The following is a 27,685-nucleotide window of genomic DNA, read 5'->3' on the forward strand; positions in this document are numbered from 1 at the left end:
TGCTGCCACCACCGGCTGATGCAAGTTTTATTGAGACAATGTACAAACAGGCCATGGAAACAAGGGTTCTGATGCCAGGACCAGTAACGTAAAATGAAATACAAAAATAAAAAGGCACTAATCTGTTAAGAAAAGACACTCGATGTGTTCTAAGAATATAAGTCATTTAATACTGTTAATTTTATAGCACAAAATAAAACAAGCTATGATCCCCAAAAATAATTTTAAAAGCTTACACAGAAAATATTATTGCCTGAAGTTTACGATCTTTAAGTTACAGGTCAAAAGAGTTTTGTGTTGTTTTTGTTGTTTTAAAACACACAGTGAAGACCGTCTAGAAGCAAGGCCACTGTTCCTCCTGCAGAGACAACGACCCTGTCTCAGAGAACTGTCCTCCTACTCCTTTAGAATATACAACTAACTCAGTGTCCACACTGTCAGCAGTTAGCAGGGACATTGGTCTCCGGTCCCAGAGGGTGGAGTTTGAGGCAGAGCTCAGTGGTGTCCACAGAGAGCATTAGTCTTAGGTACTGTGTTAAAATAAGAATTCACTCATTTTAAGAAGTTAATGAACATAATATTAAAGGATTAAATTATAAACACCTGGCACAAAAACACATCATCCCTTTTCAAAAATAAAATGTTCATTTTCCTCTGAGCAAACATTACAAGAGCAGTGGCCGTCTGCCTCGGCCCGCCTTGTCTGTAAACAGCTGTAAAAGAAAGTTAGCACAGTGCCAGGGATGCTTGAGCTCCAAGGAGGGAGCAGCTGTCCTTCCCTCCTTTCAGCTTTTTGACCATGAGCACATAAGGTCTCTCATCTGGGTGACCAAAGTTGTCAAATGGCAGCCAAAGTGTCCTCCTCTTCATTAACCATGTCATCAGGTGGTAACAAACCTCGCAGAAATGACAAGAATGACTCCTGTGTTGGAGGTTCTTCCCAGGATAAATAAGTTTCGAACTGTCAATGCCCTTTAGTATGTAACTTGTTCAACTTCTGAGTTAATTTAACATACAAATATTTTCTTAAGTGACAAACAGTAGAGTAGAGCAAGTAGCAATGATGAACAATCCTAAAAGGGAAGTGCGCTCAGGAGGGAAGGTAGCTCCTCTAGAAGATTCACATCACTTTCTGAAGCAGTCTTCCCAGACCACTGGGAAACCCAGACATGAAGCTGAGGCAAGGGTGCTATTTTTTGTATGTTTAGTGTGAAAAAGAGAAATTCCCTGCCTGATTAAAAAACTAGTAAGGTTCTAAGTCAAAAAGGTGTTACTTTTGGCACGTATCTTGAGAGTGCAGGACTCAAAGGCTCACCTTATTTGAGGCTCTGAGTCTCCAGCACAGTCCTGTAGACATGTATGTGGGCTGAAGTGATGAGCAAACTTACTATGAAGCCAAACCTAGGTTGTGAGTGTTCTGATTCTGAAATGCTCCACATGATGTGGGTCTTGCTCTACTGGTCAGCAGACATGGCTGAAGGGAAACCTTCCTTTCCAAAATGGCTACATTACTTCTTGTGTTCTGAGTCAACTATTGTCATAAATGGTGGCAAGCCCCTCAGCTAAATTTGGTTTTAAAAAGCCTTACGATTTGTGCTCCCCCCCTTCCAATGTGAGCAAGGCACATATTCTACCTTCTGCTAGACACCAAAATACTGGACCACTAGCCATAAGGCTTGTTTCCAGGCAGAGGGCACGGACTCTGCCACATGTATGTCACCTTGTTGTGGGTGCCAGGCTGGGTCTGAAGTTAGACCAAGAAGCAAATGCAATGGCTAGGCACCTTCAGAGCCACGGGTGGCCACAGTTTTCACTTGATTAGGAAGTGATGATTGCTATCTTCTTTCAGGAAAACTACAGGCAGGCAGCCACAATGAAATTTTCCCCAACTGACCATTAATTTTGTCACACAGGAGCACTCTCAAGATTCTTTAATATGGTGGTTAACTGCCTGATAGAATACCGATTTAAAGAAAAATTTTAAATTGTTTTGATGGTTCTCTCACCAGAATATATTGCTTTAACCTCAAAATCTAAGACCCTTGGGAGACAGACAGTTACCGCAGATGTTCAGTAAATGATACAGACCTGCTCATTAGGTTGCTGCTACATCTCTAGGTCTGCTGTGTTCATTCTGAGCTGAGGCCTGTCTTTATCAGTGTCCAGAAGGTAGAGCAGACTGAACTCCAAGAAGGTTCTAGCATTCTAGTCTGCTACAGCCATTTGTAGCAGTTGGCTTGTATGAACAGGCCTCTTTCAGCTAACAGGGAAACTTTAGCATCAAACTGGTAAATGGTTAATGGTAAACTGGTTAATGGTTCTCTCTAGTCACTAAAACATTAGACATCAAATATATTAAGCAATTTCCAGAGTCTGCATTTTCTTTGCTTGAGAGCATCATGGGCACACAGCCAGTGGAACCAGTATTAGCAGCACCATCTTTCTCTTGCAACCTGATAAGCCCAGGCTATGGCATGGCAGACTGGGCTTTAGAGAGCAGAATTTAAAGATTCATTAATGAATCCAAGGATTCTATGAACCACCTCACTTTTTAACGAAGCTTAAGTCCTATACCTTAAAGGGGCATATTCAATGAACCACAGTAAAGAAAACTGGCCAAGTACCCCCTTCCCCAAATGTTTCTTTCACTGGCAAACAAGGTGAGCAACGGTTTCCCCAAACCACCCTCCACACTGTTGCTGTTGGGGACAATGTAATCCAAGAGGCTGCCCACACAGCTTGGCATACCACAACTGCTGACTTTTTTGGTGTTGTTTGCTATATGGCTAAAAGATACTACTGCCAACCAAGACAATAAAAGCCTCCACTTCAGGGTTGTTGTTTTCATTTCCTTAGTTACAGCAGCTTCAGTTTAGAAGCTCAGAGGCACGTGTCATTGTGATATCACAAAAATCCAACCTGCTACTTAAAAACCTGTTCAGAACACACAAGTCTAATTAAGTCTTCCAAAACCAAACCAAAAGAAACAAAAGAGAAAAGCCAGATCTGGGGAGTTTAGGACAGAATTTCCTCTTCTTTAAGGTTCACTTGCTCTGTTCTTTAAAGGAAAAACAAACTAGCAACTGAGCCACTGCTTTGTGGAACAGCAACGCACAATGTCTCACCATGGCCTCAAGCTTTCTCTGATGAACGTGACAGAATCAGTCATAAGTACAACAAACAGGGCAGTGATGAGAAGAAGGACCCTTTCCTCATCAACTTCTCTTCACTTGTGTGCTTCCACCAGTATTTCCAGTTTATGATCCAAAAGAACTCTAAAATCGGCTACTCTTTGACAATACAACTATGATACAAATGCCGAGGCAGCCACTGTGTGCATTCCAAACATGGATGAGACCGCCAGTCTGCAGAAAGCTGGACGTCGGCAATGCAGTGTAACTTGCCTATGAAATAGAACGCTTTCCCACTCAAAGGAGACTATGACAGGCAGAATAACGAAGCAGCAGAAAACAGGGCCAACGGCAATCACTCATTTTCATCTGGGTTTTGAGGGTCAAAGATTTTGACGTGTGTAAAGGGAAAAAGCCCTTTGCGCCCATTCACTTCACCTTCCCACTGGCCATTTATGTTCATCCTTGTGACTTTCACAATATCACCAACCTGTAAGAATGGAGAAAGAAAACAAAGTCAGCATGTTCTCTGCAAACTAAAGAAAAGAGAAAGTTAACATTAAATCACACACACTGTCCTATCCAAAGGAAACTATACATTTTTTTAGGACTCAACTTACACAATCAACCATTTTAAGAAAGCTCTAAGAAATAACTCCCTTTATAGGCGGGTTGGAAACACCAGTTGCATAGGTGACAGAGTGTCTCTACACATGCCACTGGGAAGCAGACAACTTAACATTTTGTCAATGTCTACCAAGTTTGGAAACTTGGTAATTTTGTCCTGATGTGACCACATATCAAATAAAAAAAAAAAGGAAATCATGCTGCAAAGAGGTGAGGGAAAGGCCCAAACAGGATGGAGAAGGAAAAGAGCCAGAGTATGCAGCACAGGCCTGGGTTTCTAATTCAATGAACCCTGTAAGTATGTGTGGCCCCACTTTCACAGAGCTGCAGGGCTTTTTCAGACATGTTGTCCCTGTTAACCCCCATCTCCAGTAAGGTAAGCTTGATAAAGATCCAGAGACTAGAGCCCTCCCCAAGGTCACAGGCTGGTTCACCATGAAGCAGGGGTACAAAGGCAGGCAGTACCCGGTGCTGACCTCTTTTGTCCTTGTGACTTTGCACACTGCAAAGGCAGCAGGGCCCACCAAGCAACACTCTAGCTCCCTTTCCGGGCTCTTCTCACCAAGATACCCTCTGCCCTTAATGTCCTATCTTCTTAACTTCCAAACCCTGAGAACTCAGACTAGCTGCCATGAGTTTTCTACCTTCCCACCCTTTATTGTTTGATTTTTATCATTCTACTTGCTCACTGGGATGTATGGGCCCAGACATATAAAACGACTTGTAATTCCCCAAACCTACTGAGAAATAAGACTGCAGTCACTACATTTCCACGGAAAAAACCACTATTACCAAATGGAACTTCTCATCTTATGGAAACTGGCTTATTCTGAGTACTCACCAAAATGACAACGGAAAAAAGAACTTTATCCTCTGAGGCTTCCTGGTTAGAACACAGTATAAAATCAGTTTAAAAAAAAAATTTTTTTTTCTTTAAGTTTCCTGTCTGAATTCTGACTTAAATTCCTTTATTTAGAAGAACCATCAATTCGACAACTGCAGGATGGCTTGTAAAGTTATTCTGGTAATTAAGAATTAGACTTTAAACAATGAAAAGTTCTAAGACAAAAACAAAATGTACTTTAGTATTCGGACTTTTGTAGTCAAGTACTAGGTAAGTATATGAGAAAAACAAGATATAAAAAGCCAGCCCAGCTGGCATGGCACAGCAGTTGACCATCAACCTATGATCCAGGAGATAGAGGTTCAATTCCCGGTCAGGGCACATGCCCCGGTTGTGGACTTGCTCCTCAGCAGAGGGCGTGCAGGAGGCAGCCAATCAATGACTCTCATCATGGATGACATCTTTCTCCCTTTCCCTTCCTCTCTTTGAAATCAGTAAAAATATGTATATTTTTAAAATGTAAAAAGCCAACTGTATTTATAAATTATTATAGTTAATGTTACAGGTTTAACTGAAACACCTAAGTTAGTTGAACAATTAAAAAATTTGAAGGTTAGCCCTAGCCGGTTTGGCTCAGTGGTTAGAACATTGGCCCAGGGACAGAAGGGTCCCAGGTCTGATTCCGGCCAAGGGCATGTACTTGGGTTGCAGGCTTGGTTCTGGTTGGGGTGCAAGTGGAGGCAACCACTCGACATGTCTTTCTCACCTCAATGTTTTTTTCTCTCTCCCTTCTACTCTCTCTGAAAAAGAATGGAAAAAATATCCTCAGGTGAGGATAAAAAAAAAGATTGAAAAAAAATTTGAGGGTTAGCAACTGAGAGTCCTATTTTTCAGACTTCAATTAAAAATTAAGTTGTAAAATACTTCAGTAGAGAATATTACAACTGAAAAGACATGTTTTCTCTGGCTTTGCCTTAAAAGGAAATAAAAATTTGGAGGTGAGAGTAAATTGATTTAATATAAGAATTAAGTTTTAAAATATCTGAGACATACTAAAGACTTCTGAAATACAGATTATTATTATTATTATTTTTAAATATATCTTTATTGATTTCAGAGAGAGGAAAGGAGAGGGGGGGAGAAAGAGAGAGAGAGAAACATCAATGATGAGAGTCATTGATCGAGCCCGCAACCCGGGCATGTGCCCTGACCGGGAATCGAACCCCGATCGCCTGGATCCTAGGTCGACGCTCAACCGCTGAGCCACGGCTGGCCGGGCCAGATTATTTTAAGATTAGTGTTTGGAGTCCAAGTATTCGTCCCCTACTCCAAGTTACAATGTCTTTATTTATAGATAGTAGGAAGAGAAATGTGTTTCTTATTCATAACTAAGGTAAACACATAAATGTTTTTTATAATTATGAAAAAATTCATATTCTTTGAAGTGGACCAAGGATTTAGTTTTATGATTTGTATATCCTTTCTCTACCATACAGAAGTCACAAAACAGAAAAACTTTATGATCATATTTGTTTCTAGTAGAGACATTTTTCAGATATGCACATAAGGAAAACTCCATTGTTAATGAGAATCTTGATGAAAATCTGGAATCATGACTTGTGTCTAATAATCTTATTCCATTTTTTAAAAAGGGATATTTAAGCACAAATATAAGATATAATAATGCTTATTTAATAACACACAAATTAAAATCAGGCCTAGCTGAACGGAGAGAATCCTTCCATAGGCAGGAGATACTGGGTTGCTACACATCATAGGCCCCTATAGCTAGACCACACTCCCTGATTTCCTTGAGTGCTGCACTGCATCTCCTCAAGAACCTTGGCCTCTTTAAGCCTTTCAGGGCAGGAACCTGCTGTCTTGTTGTCTACAATGAGGCCACAGAGATGAGGAGCTTCACTGTCCTGCTTTTCTCTCCAACAAATGATCATATTCTTTCCTCATTTCCTTTTCACCCAAGAAAACAGGTTGCCTTTTTATTTTAAAAATAATGAAACAGAAAAGAAAACTCATGGATAGAAAACTACTTACTTCTATATATTATTATTATTTTTAAATATATCTTTATTGATTTCAGAAACATCAATGATGAGAGAGTCACTGATTGGCTGCCTCCTGCACGGCCCCAACTGGGGATAGAGCCTGCAATCCGGGCATGTGCCCTAACCAGGAATCGAACCCTGATTGCCTGGGTCCTAGGTTGACGCTCAACCGCTGAGCCACACGGTTATTATTAAATAATTACACTTACAGAAAATACAATATAATTAATGTATTAAAATAAACACATAAAAAGGCAAGGACAAGTAAGAGGGTGTTGTGGGTATATACCTGTAGGTAGGATTAGTGAGGAGAGGGGAGGGGGATTAGGTAAACACCCAGGTGGACTCTGCTGTACTGAGGGACGATGGTCAGAGGGCACCTGAACAGTCTGCTGGCAGGCAGGCATTCAGAGCCAGACCCCAGATCCCACCTTGACAAGATGTTAAAAACAAAAGGCTATGGCAAGAATGAGCTGAGACTAAAAAGAAACAAAGCTACAACTGGCGCTGATAGTTGATGCCGGCAGACGTCAGAATCAATGGCTCCTCCCTGTGACTGAAGTTTTTGTCTGCCCTACTTATTTGATGTCCTACAAAAAACACTTTGGAATTTTGTCTTTTTTATCTATTCCTTTGCTATCTTCAACTAGACTCCAGATGCCCAGAGAGTACGTTTTGCCAAAAGTTTGAAGTCTTAAGACTGCCTCAGCTGATGTTTAATGAATGTGGAAGAGAACAAAGTGTCACCTTCCTGAAAACCTGGCCCTGGACTGCCCTTCCCCATTTCTTGGGTGAGCTCATCCCTCTAGCCTGTGGGCTAAGAATGTGTTTTGACCTCCTGCTTATGCCCCTACCTCTGGGTCTCCCCACTGTCTTGCAAACTGGCTCTAACAGCCCAGCCATCCTGCCCGGAGCCACCTTCCATCATCTGTGTCACCCCAGCCCAATCAGCCAAGTAGCAATCTCCCTCTTCTCCTACAACCAGCCCTTACCTACCACCCTCTGGCTATTGTTCCCACTGTTTCACCAAAGGAACTCCTGATGGCACAAGTCAACAATCAAAGTCCACTTCTCTACCTCTGATGCTATATGGTACCTGAAGTGGGAGCTCTCATTCCCCATTGCCTTACTCCTCTTTTTGTGTGTTCTGTAAAATAACTCTACCAGGTGGGCACCTCCCACTTGGCATTTGTGGAAAGCAAGGCCCTGTGAGGTCAGGTCAGGTTCCTTGTCCTACAGGATTCTGGCAGATTACCCTACAATGGAGGTGCTCCATTTTGTACCTCATGGTCAGCTCTCCATCCCCAACACACACACCACCACAATATAGCACTCTCTGAAGGAGGGAACTTGCTTTGCTCATTTTGCACTCCATGTCACAGGTCTCTCATAAACTACTTTCCAGAGAAATCTGCAGAATAGAGAGAAAGCTATGGACTGATGTCCCCACATGCTAGGGATAGATGGCCAAGCAGAGGAGCAAGGTTTTGAGGATAGAAGTGACAGGCACAAGAGCCTAAGGACAGAAGAAGACAGACCTTTAAAAATAAATAAAATAAAAAGATTTTATTTCACCCCCAACACCTTTTCTCTGCACGACAGCAATATCCAAATTCCCATCTTCAAGGCTCTGTCTGATCTGGCTCCTGACTCTGCCCATCTCTGACCTCATTTCATGTCTCTCTAGCCCTCCCCTCCAATCACATTGGCTCCCCCCATCCCTTTAAAATTTTATTGCTTTTTTAGAGAGAGAGAGAGAGAGAGAGAGAGAGAGAGAGGGAGAGAGAGAAACATCAATTTGTTGTTCCACTTATTCATGCACTTATTGGTTGTTTCTTGTATGTACTCTGACCAGGGATTGAATCCGAAATCTTGGCGTAGCAGGACGATGCTCTAACCAACTGAGCTACCTGGATGGTTTCCTTTCAATTTCTCAAACTTGTCAAGCTCTTTCCCAGATACGAACTATACACTATACTAGAGATGCAAGGACATGTGCTAGAAATGAAATTATACAACTGTGTATCTTAAGATGTAAAAAATTATGTTCTGGCTATGGCCCAGAATCACCAAGCTGGTCCTGAATAGGAAACTTGGGCCTCTTTCTTTTACAGTTGAAGAAACAGAAGCAACCCTGACCAAAATCAAACAAATCTCAAGGACAACCCAAATCCCCTTATAAAGCTGAACATGTAGACAAGAAGAGCAGGAAGGACACCCAGGTGGTAGCTGGGGTACTTATTCTGCTCAGAGTACTGGGCTAGGTTCTTTATTATGTACTTAGGATACATAAAAACACAACTTGAATATTAGACCTACCTAAAACTAGGCTCTACAACAACAGGATGTAGGCAATCTCATCTGCTTAAAACAGATATAAGGTGACACAGTACAGTGGTTCATGCTGTATAATTTGGAGTGTGGGGCAGGACTGGATGATATCCTGGTTCTGCCACTTTTAGTGGCTACATGACCATAGCAAACTGCTCAAGTTGTCCAAGTCTTGGTTTCCTTCTCACTTTGAAAGATTCTTGCAATAATTAAGGAAAGTACTACATGGAATTTGTTAACCAGAACACCCAACTAAGTAAACAGTAGATGTTATGGGAGTGAAGATTCCTGAATAAAACCCAGCCCCCACCCCTATGCTCACGCCCCCAGGTGGTTACTGCCTTCTGGGAGCACTTTGGGAAGAATTGCAATCAGCATGGAGAAGCACTGTATTAAAATGAGTTTTCAACCTTGTTAAGTAACAAGGGTCCTTTCAAAACTGATGAGCAGATGAAAGGATGCCATATTAGAATGCGAGGAGATGGGGGGCAGGCCTGAAAACAAGGGATGGGTGTGTGTGTGTGTGTGTCCTAATAAATTCCTGAGGAAGACAACAGGAAGAAAAGGGTGAACCACGTGCTGAAAACTGTAAAGAACATGCAAGCCTCATGCCTTCCAATAACTCGTAATTATTCTGGTCTCCACACAATTCTACCTAATCAATCTAGTAAGACTTACTGCCTATCTGCATGGAAAACTAACAGCTCAGTTTCTGTTCTCAAGGAATGGCTGTCTTCATTATGGGACAGACAATAAGTAACTCATTGTCCAGACATGGTAGATACTCAATGAATGTATTAGACAATGAAAGCAGTTTATAAAAAGCAGCAAGTGGCAGAGAAACAGTATTGAGTCAACAATGCAGAGCACAGGAGCAAGGAGCTATAGCTCTGGCTGAGGAAACCATGACCAACAGAGGTAGATCAAGGTTCAGCCTAAGATGAGAGAATGATCAGAAGGCTTCTTGATGGCAACTTGATCATTAATGCCTCCTTCTGCCCTTGCAGGAGCTCTGTCTCACATGTGAAAACAGCACACCAGTCCTTGTGCTGTTTTCTACCTCAGTCCAAGGCCCTTTACATGGGGAACAAGCCCCAGAACACCAACATAGAAAAGATGCCCTGGCTATGTTATCTTGCCTGCTGCCCACAATTACAGGCCTGACTATGGACCAGCTTCTTCCATATCTCTAATGAATGGTGCTCTGGCTCAAATCCTAAAACGGTCAGTAGCTTCTCAACCATCTTGCAGCTCCTCTCATTACTCCCAATTCTGGTCTAATGCCCTTCCTTTGGCTTCATGGCAGGACTGAGCCCAAAGAAGCACTGGCTTTGGAGGGCAGGTAAATCTTTAAGTGGTTGGGTATCAATCAACTCAGTTCAAGGAGCACTCAAAGCCTGGAAGATGTGGCTGACCCTATCAACAGATCAAGAGAAGACACATATCTTATGCACCATCTTTACTACTGTGACCCGATGACAATCTTAATCATTATTAGAAGAGCCACAGTACTATCTTTGTGGCTGGCTGCACTTAGCACTTGGGGAGTACATGTTAACTCTAAAATTAGGCATAAGTTGATATACATAGTAGGCACCATTCTTGTGTCTAGTGAGGACCATGCAAAAAGACAAGAACTGAACGGCAACAGGGCACTTCTTGATACTGGCAATAGTTTCCTATAGCTCTCCTTGTCCAGGGTATGAACAGAAGGGTTCTGGAAATAACTCTACTGCCTGACTTCTAGCACTTGATTCAAAGAACAAAGAGCTAAAGGGCCCAAGCACTGGTTGTCACAGCAGCTTTATGCTTCCCCAATCAGTCTCCATTCCCCATACTGATATTTCAAGAATGTACACTCTCAGGTTACATAAAAATAAGATCAGGAGCACAATGGGTCACATTGAAATCAGAAGTTCTAACTTGGGCCCAGCTGGCATGGTTAGTGGTTAAGCACTGACCTATGATCCAGGCAATTGCAGTTCGATTTCCGGTCAGGACACACGCCGGGGTTATGGGCTTGATCCCCAGTGGGCGACGTGCGCAAGGTAACCGATCAATGACTCTCATCATTGAGGTTTCTATCTCTCTCTCCCTCCCCCTGAAGTCAATAAAGACATAGTTAAAAAAAAAAAAAAAAAAAAAGTTCTAACTTAGGTGACATGAATGGGTCCCAGTTATCAAAGAATATCCTCAAAGTATATGCAGAATTGTATGTAAATACATTAGTGTATGTTGTTGTTTTTTGGAGGATTCCACAGCTTTCACCAGATTCTCAAAGCAGAACATAATCCAAATAAGATACAGAACAAAACAAAAACCCAGATCCTACAATCAGAAGTTTTCATTCTGCTATCTGTGGCTTTCATTTAACATTGAATTATCTATGTACAACGCCCTGGAAGGATATAATAGAGAACAAAAGAGACTGCCTTGCCCTCATGGAGCTGCCTGAGGCCTTCAGCTGTTTTAACACCTGCCTTTGTGTTCTCAGTGCCACCTGTACCTGAATCAAAGCTACTGAAGCTTGCCCTGGCCCATCTGGCTCAGTAGTTAGAGCCACAGCCTGAGGACCAGAGCGTCTCGGGTTCAATTCTCGATCAAGGGCATGTACCTGGGTTGCAGGTTTGTTCCCTAGCCCGTCCGGGGTGTGTGCAGGGAGGCAACCCATCCATATTTCTGTCTCACATCGTTTAACTTTCTCTCCAACCCCTCCTTTCTCTCCCTCTTCCCCGCTCTCTAAAACCAATGGGAAAAAATATCCTTGGGTGAGGATTTTAAAAAATAAAGTGCCTGGCCCCATGGCTTAGCAGCTGAGCATCGAGCTATGATCCAGATCACCACAGTTCAATTCCCAGTCAGGGCACATACCTGGGTTGCAGGCTCGATCCCCAGCAGGGCGAGTGCAGGAGGCAGCCAATCAATGACTTTCTCTCATCATTTATGTTTCTACCTCTCTCTCCCTCTTCCTTCCTCTCTCTAAAATCAATAAAATATATTAAAAAACATATATATATTTCTTTACTTGCCCTAGCTAGTTATGCTCAGTGGTTACAACATGGGCCCTCGGAATGAAGAGTCCCAGGTTTGATTCCAGCCAAGGGCACATATCTTGGTTGCAGGCTCGATCTCCAGCCCTGGGTCAGGGTACCTGTGGTTGAAGAAGCCAGTTGATGTGTCTCTCTCTCATCCCCTTTCCCCCCTCCCCCCCTTCCTCTCTCTCTGAAAAGCAATGGAAAAAAACATCATGAGGATTAAAAAAAAGAAAAAAAATCTCTTTACTTGCAAGAAATGTTCTCTTGAAAATCAAGTTTTATGAAAAAAGTTGTGAAATAATTCAAGAAACAAAGTTCACCTAAGCCATCACCACTCTCTGTAATGCTACCAAAGGGAATACAAAGCTTCAATTACAGGTACATTTTGTCCTATTTGTCTCACTTTCTCATTTTAATTTTAATACTTTTTCTGGTAACCTAATTGCAACAGTCCCAAGAGAGTTGTTTTTAACAAGACCAGATAGGCACCACTAATAAGATAACACAATTCATAGAAATATTCACTTACGCTATAGCTGAAAGTCTCACTTAAAAATAAAGAAGGAGAAATACCATTAAGTAGAATTTGGCAAAGGTGTATTTCTTGGGTCCCGCTTACACTCTCTCCATAAAGCAATCAAAGTGAGACTTTGACAAGGCTTACCAGGCCAGGCTAGTGTCATGAGTCTCAGGTATGGAGACCTCTTTGGGGTCTGGAAGACTAAGAGAGCTAAGTAATGGTCAAGTATATGGGTTTTCTTAAAATATACATCATTAACCAGACAGGCTTTCTCATCTTGGTCTCTTTAAGGCACCTACCTATATATTCACTCACCAAGCCTAAGTGATCCCCTCTATAGTACCTGACCTTCCTCTCTACAACCCCCCTGGGCACACTCCAAGGAATGCACTAAATATGGGTTTCTAAAATGCACATCTTAGAGGCAGAGGTCAAGAGGCAAGTGTCCTAAATAGAGCGAGGCTTTAACCGCTAGCTCAGGTAAGAATCCAATTCCCGACTTCCTTTACGGGTCTTAGAATTCTGACTGGGAATCTTGACCCCCAAGGTTCTCATCCCAATGTGCCAAAAACTGTCTGTCTAATACATGAGAGTTACACCAACTCTGAATTCTAGTTCCCCACTCCTATGATGGAATGAAGATGTGAAAATGCCTCAGAAGGCAGAAACTACTATGCAAAGTATTAAGAGCCCAGTACTAACCAAGTTATTTTAGGGTATTGAGGAGTAGACTAGGCCAGATGTGTATACCTGTGCAGGGGGCAAGTCTATGTGGAGATGAGAAAACCAGAGGCCTAGTTAGCCAGGACTCTTATCTGTGGAGGCAGTTTCCTCTGTTTTTCCCCCCTAGTCTTCCACTGGGAAGTATAAAAGCACCTGGGTCTTACCCAGGCTGTTGCTGGTCCCTGCCATAGCCTCACTTTTTCCTTACAGCTAACATGAGAAGGAAAAGTAACCATGGACTCTGAAACAAACCTTCAGGTGTAGTTCACTGACATATAATTCCTGGTCTAGCAAATATTGAAGATAACCAATGAAAAAACATACACGAAACAAATTATAGCTAATTTTTATCTGTGGGCAGAATGTTTTATGGGTTAAGTTTTGCTTTTTTGAAGCAACAGGCTCCATTACTTCATTCTTTTGTCATGCAGTTAGGCTGTCTCCTAACTCCGCCCTGCTTTGAACTTGAGGTAAATACAGAGAACAATCACTAACTTAATCTGTTTCTCTAACATATATGCAATTTGATAATATAAAGAAATAGTACTCAACTGTAATCATATTATAATGATACAATGCAAGTTTGTAGTTCACAAAGCATTTTCAGTTGTCAATAAATGAAAGAGTTAGGATTTGTGGTACCAAATCTCATGTACTGATACAATAATATTTAGAACCCACCTCACTGTAGGTATTTTATAAATCACTAACAACACAAAAAAATTTATGGGACCATTCTTCTAAAAATATAAGTTTTAAAAATCTACTTTGTCAGATTCTCCTGTCCTTTTTCTCCCCAGAATTGCAATGGGGTTTTTGCTCATATACGGTCACTCTGGGCTTAATCAGATGTTTCACCAAACTTCTTTCTACCTTCTGGCAGAAACTGTGGTACTGCAGTTTTACCATCCACCCCCGACTCATCAACATTGGTCTTAAGGGGTTCTTTTATTTCCGCAAGCTACAGTAATATGCTAAGTTTTGCAAGCTGGGCAGTTAACGTTAGAAGAACACATTCCATTTCATGCTATTATAATTTACAAAACATCTCATAAGTAAGATCTGAGACATTTAAAAATTATTCCTCTGAACCCTGACCGGGTAACTCAGTTGGTTAGAGCATCGTCCTGATATGCCAAGGTTGGAGGTTCAATCCCTGGTCAGGGCAGGTATAAGAATCAACCAATGAATGCATAAATAGATGGAACAACAAATCAATGTTTCTCGCTCTCCTTTCCCCTCTCTCTAAAATCAATAAATTAAAAAAATTTTTTAAATTATTTCTCTGCCTGAATGAAGACAAATTCTAAGATATTCATATTTCTCCTCAACTCAACTGAACACAATGTTAGAAATATGGAAATGCACAAGTAGCTATGTATCTGTCTACTGATATCATCTCTAGGTTATGGGTCTTTCTTAAACATCATCTCTCCTTACTGGAAAGAAAATCTATGAGGCTTTGGAAGCAGAAAAGAGAGCAAGCAGTCTGAGAAATTGGAAGAAACAAGGAAGAGAAAAGGACGAAAGAATCATGTGACCCTCACAGTGGATCTTCCAAAATCACCCAGTTCTCTTATTCTCATGAATATAACTCTGTAGAAACAAAATTAAAACTAAAGATGCAAACCAAATGTCAAAGAACCCCCCGAAAATAAACTTAGTAGATTTTACCTCTAATGCCAAGGCAGTCTTGTCATAAGCACAGGGTACTCTTTTCTGGATTGCCTTTGCAAAGACAGGTCCATTCTGTGTGGATGGCAAAGGGTTGATTGCTGCCCCTGGAGTACTGGAAACTGCAGGTAGAGGAGTCGTGGTCTGAGGTTGAGCATATGCGTGAGCAGGTTCTGGGATCCCATAACTGTTGGAATTCCTATTTCCATGCTTTCCGTGTGGTGAGGATCTCACAAGCTTTTCAACATAAGGGACGGGAATCATCCCAATCCGGCCGTCCTTGTTCCGGGCACTCCACCACTGTTCTTCAGGCTTCTCTATTATCACCAGGATCTCACCTTTTTTAAAGGGCAGGTCTTCAGCATCATTCCCAGGAAAATCATAGAGAGTCCGTACATATTCCAGATTTTCCTCTGCTGTCGGCAGGTTGGGTACTGATACAGATCCCATTGGTGGGCTTGGATACCTTGAGAAAGAAAGTTATTTTAAGAGAAAAATCTTACTCTACACCAGTGTTTGTCAAAATTTTAAATAAACCATTCTCTATAATAAATTATTTCCCTTTCTAAATTAACTCTCTCAGTAGTTAAGAAGGTTCTGTTGCACTGTTTTACTATCATTTGAATTGCAACAAAGGTCAATACATGAATATGCCTTTTTAAATCACATGCCAAGTTCACACCCCCCCCCCCCCATACCTACGTTTTACAGGAAACTTTTGTTTATACACAGAGATACCTGGTCTGAATTTATTTTAAAAATTTCGGGTAAGTTCAGTAGTTGTCTTCTTTAGGACCCTGTCACAACCATCACATACTCTTCCTCACCGTCTTAATCTATGGAATGCATCCTGCACACTTCCCTGGACACCCACAGAGAAGATGACAAAGACTTCTGCCTCTGTGTCCCTCAAAATATAAAAACCAGAAAAAGGTTTATATGCTTTCCAAACTTAAAAAACCTCACATTGCATCTTGCAAGAAATCATTATCTAAACAGCCAAAGGAAAGCGTGTGAAAGTTGCCAGCACTCTCAGCTAAGCATCAGTTAGTTCAAAGATACTACCACATCCCTTTGCTGCGCTCACAGATTCAATGTGTATTTGCCTAGTACCCTGTTTAATGTACTCCCAGAGACAATTAGACAAGCACAGTCCCCTGCTCTCCAACATTCCATTTGTAATGTCCCTTCTACAAAAGAAGTACAGAGGTCTCCCCCTTAGGTTCTTTGCAGGTTCAATCGCCAGCCCTGGTCGGGGTGTGTGCGGGAGGCAACCAATTCATGTGTCTCTCTCACATCGATATTCCTCTCTCTTTCTCTTTCTCTTTCCCTCCCTCCCTCCCTATTGAAAAAAAAAAAAAAATCAATGGAAAAATATCCTCGGGTGATGATTAACAAAAATAAATAAATAAAATAAAAAGAGCCCAGCTGGGCGTGGCTCAGCGGTTGAGCGTAGACCTAGGATCCAGGCGACTGGGGTTCGATTCCCTGTCAGGGCACATGCCTGGGTTGTGGGCTTGATTCCCAGTTGGGGGCGTGAAGGAGGCAGCCGATCAATGACTCATCATTGATGTTTCTATCTCTCTATCCCTCTCCTTTCCTCTCTCTGAAATCAATAAAGATATATTTTAAAAATAAATAAATAAATAAATAAATAAATAAATAAAAATAAAGAGAGAGAGCAGGAATGGTCAGAGCAGCAACAGTAATAAAGAGTTGACACACATTACCTATCCCAGGCATTATTTGCAGTCTTCGCAGACATTAAATTGTTTAATCCTCACAGCAATCCAGTGAAGTAGATGTTATCCCCATTTTACAGATGAGGAAGCCAAAGCAGGAGTTAGATTTGCACTCAAACAGCTGCCTCGGGAATTAACCCTGCATCTTTCAGGTGTATACAAATTAATGTCATAATGTGTGTGAATCATTCACAACAGTTCCTGACCAGGCACTGAGAATCCAATTAGCTCCCCACACCACACCCTTTAAAGTATACCTCTGTTCTTATTTCAAAGGCCACAAAGATTCTGTAAAACGTGTGGGTAATGTCCTGGCTGGCTTAGTCTGTTGGAGTGTCGTCCCATACACCAAAAGATTGTGGGTTCAATCTCTGGTTGGGCGCTTATGGAAGGCAACTGATCGATGTTTCTCTCTCCTCCCCTAACAATCAATTAAAAAACAAAAAAACAATAAAAAAGCCAAACATCTTCAGGTGAGGGTTAAAAAAAAGTTTGGGTAGTACATAAGTCTCAGATACTTTACTAACAGCACAGTCTGTTGCACCTAAGACCCCATCCAAGGGTATTTTATTGTTTGTATGGTTAAAAATTAAAAGCAGTTTGTTCTACAATGCAGATCATGAGGATACTAGTACAGCTTCAGTGGGAATTAACCCTAATGAAATCCATTTACCCAGATATGTACTATAAATCCGGGAGACAAACAAAAAATTAAAACCAAGTTCCAGCTCTCAAAAAACTGCCAATTTAGCCCTAGCCAGTTTGCTCAGTGGTTAGAGCATCAGCCCGAAGACTGAAGGGTCCTGGGTTCAATTCTGGCCAAGGGCATGTACCTAGGTTACAGGCTCGATCCCCAGCCCTGGTTGGGGTGCATGTGGGAGGCAACCAATTGATGTGTCTCTCTCACATGGACGTTTCTCCCCTGCCCCCCTTCCACTCTCTCTAAAAAGCAATGGAAAAAATATTCTTGGTGAGGATAAAAAATAAATAAGTGGCATTGCCTATTAAAAAAAAAAAAGAATCAGTTCGAAAGAGCACATCCTCTTTCAAGTGTTCCCTGATCCTTTAGTTGATCATACTTGCTTTTAAGCTCCCATGGTGTATGTTAATTTGTTCAATATACTGAGTTTCTCAAAGACTAGAATCATGGTTTATTCGCATAATATGTCTTGAATCTAGTACTGGGATTTGGTATAGGGTATGTCTATATATATTGAAATTCCTAATAATATTAAAATGACAAAGACACAGGGAAGCCTTTCCCATTCCAGTTTCTATCCTTTTTTTCCTTCTGAAAACACAAAAGCTTTGCCATTCCAATTCCCTAAACCTAGTTTAATTCAGTTATACAGAAAAGGAAATCCTGGGTTTGCCTTCTAAGCCTCTTCACCTCAACACTGACCCACTCACTCCATCAATCCAGACTAGCTGCCACATGCCTGGGCCCCACCTTACTTGTTAGGATCTTAGCTCAGACTCTAGGACAGGGGTGGGGAATAGTATGGCCAGTGAAATCATTTGGTCTGGCACTGCCAAGGCAACCACAGGTGGGACTCGAAATTCAATAAATCTAGGAGCTTTTTTCAAAGCTAATTTTTAGTTGATAATTTTGTATGGCCTTTGAATGATGTTATAAATATCCAAATGGCCCTTGGCAGAAAAAAGGTTCCCCACCCCTGCTCTAGGATAATCTGAACTACCACTAATAAGCACTGCCTCCTTTTACTTATCAGAAAGAACTAAAATATTTTAGCCAGAAGGAACCTTAGAAATAACCTAGTCCAACTATTCAGGTCAAAAGGAAAATTCTTTCTTTGGTTAAAAGAGTTTCTGGATTCGAATCTCTCAAACAAGATGTCACAAATCAAATGGCTACCAGTATTTTACATGCTACAGGAACATAACTCGTACCTGGGCAAGCTTTCATTCCAGGCATAATGACAACGTTCTTATATCTCATCTGAATTGAATTTAGGTGACTTAAACCACTGGTAGAAAAGAGGTTCCCCACCCCCACTCTAGGATAATCTGAACTACCACTAATAAGCACTGCCTCCTTTCATGTCCGGTAAGAAGAAACTCAAAGGTTCATTCAGTAGTGTTGAATTCTATGCTAATTTAAATTACAGTGGTACCTCGGTTTTCCAACGTCTCAGTTGATGAACACTTCGGTTTACGAACATCGTAAACCCAGATGTAAATGCTTCGGTTTTTGAACATTCCTCCGAAGCCGAACATGCCACACAGTTTCTGCTGAGTGCAAGGTCCTGAGGCCTAGCTGCTGGCTGTTGATCCCTCAGTTTTCGAATGTTTAGAATTTGGTCTTCCGGAATGGATTACATTAGAAAACCGATGTACCACTGTACTGGTAATCCTTCTGCACTGATTATAAAAGTCCAGATTTGAGTTTCCTTAAATATTTAGAATGAGGGCGTGTAGGAGGAGGTGTGACCCTGCTGTCTGTGGTATCCTCTGGTCCATGCAGAGTTTGCTTTCTGCTTCATAGGAGCGAGGGCCCTCTTCTGGGGGCTCAGGTTAGGCTGAGCATCCGTTTCCAGTTCTCCCACAACTACTTTGCCATATTAGCATGAAAATAGCCTTTAAAAAATCTCAGTAACCAGTAAGCTCCTTAAGAGCATGACAGGGACTGGTTTTCCTTTTTAAATTCTTTTTAACTTTTTATTTATTGATTTTAGAGAGAGAGGAAGGGGGAGAGGGAGAGGAGAGAGGAGAGAAAGAGAGAAGGAAGGAGAAACATTGATTAGTTGTTGCATTTATTGATACATTCACTGGCTGCTTTTTCTTTTTTAAATCTTCACCCGAGCATATTTTTTCCATCGCTTTTCAGAGAGGGTGGAAGGGGGAGAGAGACACACATTGAGGTGAGAGACACATCCATTGGTTGCCTCCTGCACACGCCCTGACCGGGCGAGGGATCAAACCTACAACCGAGGTACGTACCCTTGGCCGGAATCCAACCTGGGACCCTTCAGGCCAAGGGCCAACGCTCTAAACACTGAGCCAAACCAGCTAGGGCCATTGGATGCTTCTTTATGTGCCCTGATAGGGGATCAAACCCACAACCAGGCCTATTGGGAGGATGCTCTAACCAACTGAACTACCCAACCAGGATGGGACTGTTGACTTAATGTGAGTTCCATATTATCAGGTATATACCATGTGCAATGTCTGTTGAGTAAAAAACAAGGTTTTCTCTAAGGGTTAACTTGCCTCAGTTTTTAAATGTTTACTTCTTATGATTTTTCTCCTAGCCTTCATACATAAAATAGAACTGGAAAAGCGAGTTACACAAAACACACTTTCAAGTTTCTGAACCACGGGAAAATGTAGTTCATATCTAAACAATCCACTCAGACACCTTCGGAAACATTCTGTTGTTAAACTGGAAACAGCCTCGAATAAGTATAAAAAACACACACACTAGTGCATACATGACTACTAGCTATAACAATGCACAGAATGTTAAAATTGTTTATACTAAAATAAAATGGAGGTGAAAACCACCACAAGATGTTTACCAAATGATTTGTAATGTAAAAATTACACTCACATGCAGAAAAAGGGTCATTCAAAATTAACAAAAGCTGGCTCCTGCATGGCCACACCTTTCTGCCTCTCTTCCTTTGCAGTCATGCATCTCCTATACTCTAAGAGTCCTAGAGAGACTTGCAACCAGGGAAGCAATGGGCAGGAAGTGGCAGCTCGTTTTGGGCTAACCCCTTGAACCTGTCTACAAGGCCACTTTTCTCTGACTTTCCAGTGAGCCAAAGCAGCTCCACCCAAGCTCTCTCCTGTTGCTTCTTCTTCTATTCTAAGGCCTTCCTTGTTTCACCGTCCCCAACTTTAATAAATGTATTAAAAAAAAAAACCAACAAAAGCCATCTGACATAATACCTTTTGGGGGTTAAGTTTACTATACACAAATACAAAAAGCAATTACAGTAATAAGATAAATCTAGAGGACAAAGTTACAAATATACCAAGTTATCGTTTCTTCCTTTCTCTTCCTATAACCCTCTTTCCCACCAGGATCAATCTTATTTCCAAACTGGCATTTCCAGCAAGCTGTATATATGATGTCTATCTGACCTACAACATACATCATCAGTCTCCATCATTTTGCACATGGATTACCGTAAGGTCCCCAGGTTCAAACTCCTCCTATGGCACCCACTGCACTTTATTATTTATTTACATTTATTTTTTGTTGACAGTATTACAGATGTCTCCCATTTTCTCCCTTTTTGCCCCCCTCCATCTACCCCTCACCCCACCCCAGGCCTTCCCCATGCTATTGTCTGTGTCCATGGGTTATGCATATATGCATACATGTTCTTTGGCTAATCTCTTCCTGTCGCCTCCCACTCCACCCCCACTGAGATCTGTTATTCTGTCCCATGCATCTATTTTGTTCATCAGTTTATTTTGTTTATTAGATTCCACATATAAGTGAGATCATGTGGTATCTGTCTTTCTCTAACTGGCTTATTTTTTACTTAGTATAATAGTCTCCAGGTCTATCCATACTGTCCTAAAGGGTACGAGATCCTTCTTTGTTACAGTCAAATAGTATTCCATGGTGTAAATGTCCCACAGCTTTTTTATCCACTCTTCTACTGATGGGCACTTTGGCTGTTTCCAGATCTTAGGTATTGTAAATAATGCTGCCATGAACATAGGGAGGACTCACTGCACTTTAAATAAAATCCAATTTCCTTAACTTGACCACTGAATCTCCAAACTCCTCACCTCTTCCTTTAAGAACCACACTCCCAGAGCATCGTCTAGATACGCCAGGGTTGTGGGTTTGATCTTCCCTCAGGGGACATACAAGAAGCAATCGATGAATGCATATATACGAGGAATAACAAATTGATGTTTCTCTCTCTCCCCTCCTTCCTCTCTCGATCTTTAAAAATAAAAATAAACCAAAAAAACACACCATACTCCCAACATACTGGCTGTCGTTCTCACCTCAGGACCTTTTTGTTGTTCTTGTTAATCCTGTGTTGAAAGAGAGGGGTGGGGTGGGGGGGTGAAAGAGACGCATCTGATTGGTTGCCTCCTGCAGGCACCCCAATCTGAGCCTGGAATTGAACCTGCAACGCAGGTACATGCCCTTGACCAGAAATGGAACCTGTGACCCTTCCTTGAGCAGGCTGACACTCTAACCATGGAGCCACACCAGCCAGGGCTTATCTCTGGGCTTTGTGTAAGCTCTAACCTATGCTTGGAAGGCTCTTCCCCTCCTTAGCTTAGGTCTTTCCAAGGCTTGCTTTTCTTTTCTACCCTTAGGTAGTTTCATTCTTTCTCTGACCACAGTACCTCAGGTAAGTCCCTTCCATTATATTCTCTTGACCTAAGTTTATTTCCTTCATAGAACTTATTAACCTTGCATTTTATTTATTTTTCTACTTTTTATTGATTTTTTTAAACGTCCTTATTGTTTTCAGAGAGAGGAAGGAGAGAAACATCAATGATGAGTCATTGATTGGCTGCCTCGTGCACACCCCGTATTGGGGATGGAGCAGGCAACCCGGACATGTGCTGTGACCAGGAACAGAAGCTCAATCTCCTAGATCCTAGCCAAGCCACGCTTGCCAGGCTACTTTTACTGATTTGGGGGGGGAGCAGCAGCATTGATTTGTTGTTCCACTGGGCTTATTGGGACAATGCTCTAACTAACTGAGCTACCCGGCCAGGCCCTTTTCTACTTTTTAGTCTGCCTCCAAATTCCACGATGGAGAAAGTATGTATATCACCCATTCTTCCCAGTACCTATCACTGTATAAAATTCTGTTGTAAATACTTGAATTGAAAATATAAAATTAAAAGTTAAGGAACAGCCCTGGCGAGTGTGGCTCAGTTGGTCGGAGTGTTGTCTTGTATATGGAAAGGTTGCAGATTCCCTAGTCAGGGTATGTTTGGAAGGAAACCAATTGATGTTCTCTCTCACACTGATGTTTCTCTAGCTCTTTCTCTCCCCCTTCCCCTCTCTTTAAAATCAATAAGCATATCTTCCAGTGAGGAATAAAAACATTAAGGAACATTCTAATAAAAAAATTAGACTAGAACAAAACAAGCATTGATTTTTAAATTCTGAGGAACTCATACAATATGACGTTCTGCTAACCAATAAACAAAAAATGAATTATTATCCAAGGGGCATGAAATTCTGGCTTTAAGAGCTCAGTTTTGATGCCTAGAAAGCTAAACCACTTAACTTATCCTGTTTAGGGCATGAAGAAGCATTACACTGATTTTTGCATCTGGCCAAGGTTTTACTAGCCTCTAGTTTTCTACAAAGGCTAATAACACATCAGACCAAATCCATACATTTCAGGCTTGGGAGAGGCACTCCAAAGACTCAGTATAACAAAGTATATCCAGGTCAAGATCTAATTCAACCTGCACTGAAAGGTCTATGAGATATCAGGGAAAATAAAAAGCTAAATTACAGCAACATGTCTAGGGTGGAGGGCATAGAAAAGAAACAAAGCTCAATGTGAGGGGCAGCGGAAGGCCCCTGTTATTTGTGAGAACAACAGGTGGGCTTTCAATAGGTGAGAAGTGGGCGCAGTTAACAAAGAGCCAACAACCTGAGCAGAGGTTCCCAAGGAATGAGTGAGAAGACTAATGGGGCTGCACCAAGTTAGGAGATGAGGTAAGCACAGACGTCAAAGATAAGATTTGGTATTTGGGAAGACACAGTATAAGGAAAATTTGGAATAGTTTTTTGTGGGTAGCAGGAAGCCACTGCCACACATTCCTTTTTCTCCCTCTAGAAGGGGATCAAGCCATTTTTATTTACTCATACTTTTGTATTATATAGTACCTGTCACCTTAATGTAAGCACAGTGCCTTGCACATAGCGTGGCTTAATAAATGTCTGAAGTTAATGATATAATTCACCTTCCCAAGTTAAGGAAGTCATTTACTAAAACATATTACAAATTCTCATTACAGTGGGTTCTAAGATTCTCTCCAACTCCTTATATTGGAATTATATTGTGCTCAAAGTTGAGTCCAATTACTAGCATCTTCGGGGACCTGGCAGTTTCACCAATCAGATTTTGATGTCTAGGTCTTTGTTATATAGTATTTGTTTTATAATCACTTTCTCTCATTTTTTAAAGTCCATTTAGGTCAGCAGTTAATCTTATAGCCATTATACTGTCATGGCTTTGTTTCTTCTCTATCTCTATTCCACAGATGCAACACAGGCTAAGCATTCAGTGACTGCTCCTTAATTAATTATAATAACTTTTAACGTTTAAAGCTCATAGTAATACTTTGTAAGCAAAATCTATAAAATCAGAAACATGTCATTCCCCCCGAATCTATTAGCACCCCTGTCCTTTTAAAATAGATGTTTAAGAAACAAATTGGGCAGTGATATACATTTTTAAAATTCTAGGCAATTTCTTCAACTCAAATTTGGCATATTTAAGTAGAAGAAACCTCTGATAAAATACTAAGGCAAATTAAAGCAAATAACCAAGTAAAAGAATGCATTTTATTTTCCAAGAGAGAACATTGGAAAAGGGGATGCTTGATGCTCAGTGTCACTTAGGGTTCTTGACTCTAAAATAAATATTAAGTCATTATTAGCCTTAATACAAAAAGTACACCTAAAATCAACTAGGATAGAAAAAAAGTGTCATTCAAAAATTTCCGTTAGTAAGTAAACATTCTAGTTTTACTTTTCCTTGTAATGTAACCAAACGAATTTCTAACCTACTAACGATCCAGCTTTAGGAAAAGCTATAAAATAAAATTTTTTTTAAAAGTCCTCACTGAAACCAATTGTGCCTTCTTTTAAATTTTTTGTATTTAATGTATGACATAAGAGCTGTATGGCTATTTCAAACTTGGCACCAAGGTATCAATATACAATTTTAATATTTCATACTTAAAAGGTTTTTGTTTCTAAATGTTAAAACATTTTATTCTGTCGACTGCTCTAAAGGCTGCTGGACAGGAGTTCTTAAAGTGGCTTTCAGAGATCTGCAGGTAGTCGAAGAACCTTGAATGGTGTGCAAACGTGTGTGTACGTGCATTTTGGGGGGCAGGGAGGACGCTACGGCTCTCTTCGTATTCTCAAAGAAGTCTATGGTCCAAAAAAGGTTAACAGCAACAAAACAACAAAACCCTGCTTTAGTATGATAACCAAATAGGGAACGTGACGAATGGCAAACAAAACAAAACAAAACAAAACAAAACACGTACAGTTTAATTTTTAACTAAGGAACCGCCATTAACATGTTTAAGACGCATCCTTTCATCCACAGTGACCCAGATCCTGACACTAGCCTTCCACTCGGAATGCCTTCTTGTTAATAATTTGGTTCAGAACAGGGAGAAATTAGTTCAATCACCCACGCGCACACATACTCTTGGATTGACCCCATGCACAACCCAGCCATTGTCGACCCTCCTCGGGGGTCGGGTGGGTTGCTCGCCCCGGGAGCGCGGGTGCTGGCGTACCTGGGCGCGGGCTCGATTAGGGTGGTGGTGTCCAGGTAGTGAATCTTGTAGAACTCCAGCAGGGCCGGCAAGTGGTCAAACTCCTGGTCCCCGATCTTAAAACGGCGGTTGGGCAGTGAGTTGATGATGTAGTGGGAGACCCGCGAGTTCTCAGACACGGACAGCACATAGTCCCCGGGGCAGGTGGAGGAGTCGCGGACTAGGAACATGCCGTGGCGCTGGCCCTGGAGCCGGGTCTGCGCCTCCTGACGAGACACTGGCCCCATGTACCAGGCGGAGCGGTCTGAGGAGTCGAACCTAGCGGAGGACATGGTGTCGGGCCGAGGCTCTGGGCTGGGTCGGGGCGGCGGCTGCTCTCGCCTGCTCTGGATGCCTTTGCCCGGCAGACGGCTTTGGAATCGAAGAAGGGCCTTTCGGCACACCGCGAGGCGCGCTTAGAGGGCCGAGCCAGCACCTTCCTCTCGGCTACGAGCCCGCAGCATCCTCCGCCTTCGCCCGCCTACTCCGGGGCCGCCTCAGGGAAGGAGCCGGCTTAGGTAGTGCGGAGCAGAGCCGGAGGTAGGGGCGGCGAAGCCGAGCCGCAGCGGAGGCCGCCCCGGGGTTCTTGGGCTGCCCCACGTACTGGGAGTGCCTCCCTCCAGTCACCACTGGCCTGAAACGCGCCGGCTCCGCGCCCCCACGGCTCTGCACCGACCCCAGCTGCCACACCAAGCACCGAACTCGAAGAAGCGTCGCGCCTCCAGGGTAGTTTTGCCTAGCCGGTTCCCAAGAGCCACAGCAACAAAATGGCGGACGCAGGAGAAGCCGCCAGCCACCTCCCCCTCCGCTCAGCGCGCTCTGTCGCGCACGCGCGGGCTCCGCTCCCAGTGGCTGCCGGGGCCCTCCCCGTGACGTCTCGCGGCGCAGCCAATCAGAAGCGTGATCCTGACTGTCCGGGTGTGCGCCACCCGCTCTTGCTCCCGCGTTCCGGGAGGAGTCGGTGGAGGCGGCAGCAGCGGGCACTCATTTCTTGGGCCGAGGCACGCCGCCGGGGGCGCTGCCGCTCCCGGGTCTCCGCGCACTGGCAGGAAAACAGCTGGAGCCAAGAGGGAGCGGCATTTCGAAACCTGCTCTGGGAACAAAGCGTAAAATGCAGGGCGAATCTTGGGCCAAGGAGGCGTGGCACTGAGGTGACCTGGCCGGCCGAGGGGACAGTTCCGGGTGGACTGAGGTGGCTCAGGAAGAAGATGACCGCGGGGGTTGAGGCGACCACCGTATAAAGACTAGGTGACCGTGGCCCGAGGTGTCCTGGTAGGCTGAGGGACCTGGAGTGGCCAGATGACCCGACAGGCAAAAGTAGGGAGTGTGAAGGTTGGATTGACCGGATTAAGTGGTCTAGGAAGTACAGCCTGAGGTAATGTGGTCATCACTGTCACTGAATTAATGCAAATAAAATACAGACACCTCTCGGGCGTGGCCTTAAGGCCTTGCCTGCTGGGGGTTCGGCTTGCTTCTCAGAGTTAGTCTTTCATTCCCCCCATGTTTACCCCTCTCCAGCTGCACCTTCCTAGCCTTTCTGCTTCCTACCTCCCAACTAGAATGTAAATTTCTAAAAAGTGGGGATCTTGTCTGTCTTGTTCACCTCTGGGCCTAGCACAATGCATGGCCCTGAGTAGATGCTCAAATATTTGTTGAACAAATTACTATTGAGAAAAACCTCCAAGCTTCCCGATTATTGGTAGCACCACCCCAGGAACTGGACAGGCACATCCAAAAAGGGAGATGCAAGCAATGCAAGCTCATACTTAACTCCCTCTGTCAGTGGAATTTCATTTTGGCCCTTTGCACAGCCCTTACCCCCCAGGTTGAACATATTCTAGACTAGGGTGATAGGTGATGTCCATCCTAGGGTAAACTAAAGGGTCAATGCCTTGTATCTTTTGTGATTCAACATCATGTTTTCAACAATCCCCAAAATACTTTCGTGCTGTATTATTCTCAGGTACAATTTGAGTAGCACAGAATTTGAAGCTAACTGCTTGGGTTCAAATCCTGGCTCAGTCAGTTGACTAGCTGAGTGACCTTGGGCCTGGGCCAGTTACTTAATCATTCCATCCATGTCTATGTATTATTAAACAAGCTAGTACATGTAAAGTGCCTAGAATAGTGCCTTGCACATATTAAGCATCATATATATGTTTTTCCATTATTATTATTCAGCCTCTCTGGGCTTTTACCTCTATACTCTAAAAGTGTGTAGATCTTAAAATGGGTGGGTGAGAATGGGGAGAAAAATCTCCATTTGATTTTCTAGCTGCTTTTCACTGCCAGATTTTCTCACGTCATCACCCATTCCTTGCCGAGCCTTCTTGGTTTGGCTTCTACTCTTTGCCTGAAACTGGTCTTTGGAGATCATCATGAGACAGGCCAGTAAGCCAGGACAAGTGAAATAGGGAAACTAGATAGATAGCTAAAGAAAATGACAGAGCAATTTACAGCAGATACAGA

At 42.5% G+C, this 27,685-nt stretch overlaps 1 protein-coding gene across 1 annotated transcript; it reads right to left on the reverse strand.

The window, feature by feature from the left end:
• Positions 1-26,004, reverse strand: CRKL (CRK like proto-oncogene, adaptor protein). Its single transcript, XM_016204328.2, has 3 exons — positions 25,199-26,004; positions 14,949-15,414; positions 1-3,621 (listed from the first exon to the last, which is right to left on the reverse strand). Exons 1-3 carry the CDS (start codon positions 25,507-25,509, stop codon positions 3,487-3,489), a joined length of 912 nt encoding a protein of 303 aa, XP_016059814.2. The 5' UTR covers positions 25,510-26,004; the 3' UTR covers positions 1-3,486.
• Between the last annotated feature and the right edge of the window lie 1,681 nt (positions 26,005-27,685).

The sequence above is a fragment of the Miniopterus natalensis genome, chromosome 20 (genome assembly GCF_054644295.1).
Source record: "Miniopterus natalensis isolate mMinNat1 chromosome 20, mMinNat1.hap1, whole genome shotgun sequence".
In the NCBI taxonomy this organism is placed as follows: domain Eukaryota; kingdom Metazoa; phylum Chordata; class Mammalia; order Chiroptera; family Miniopteridae; genus Miniopterus; species Miniopterus natalensis.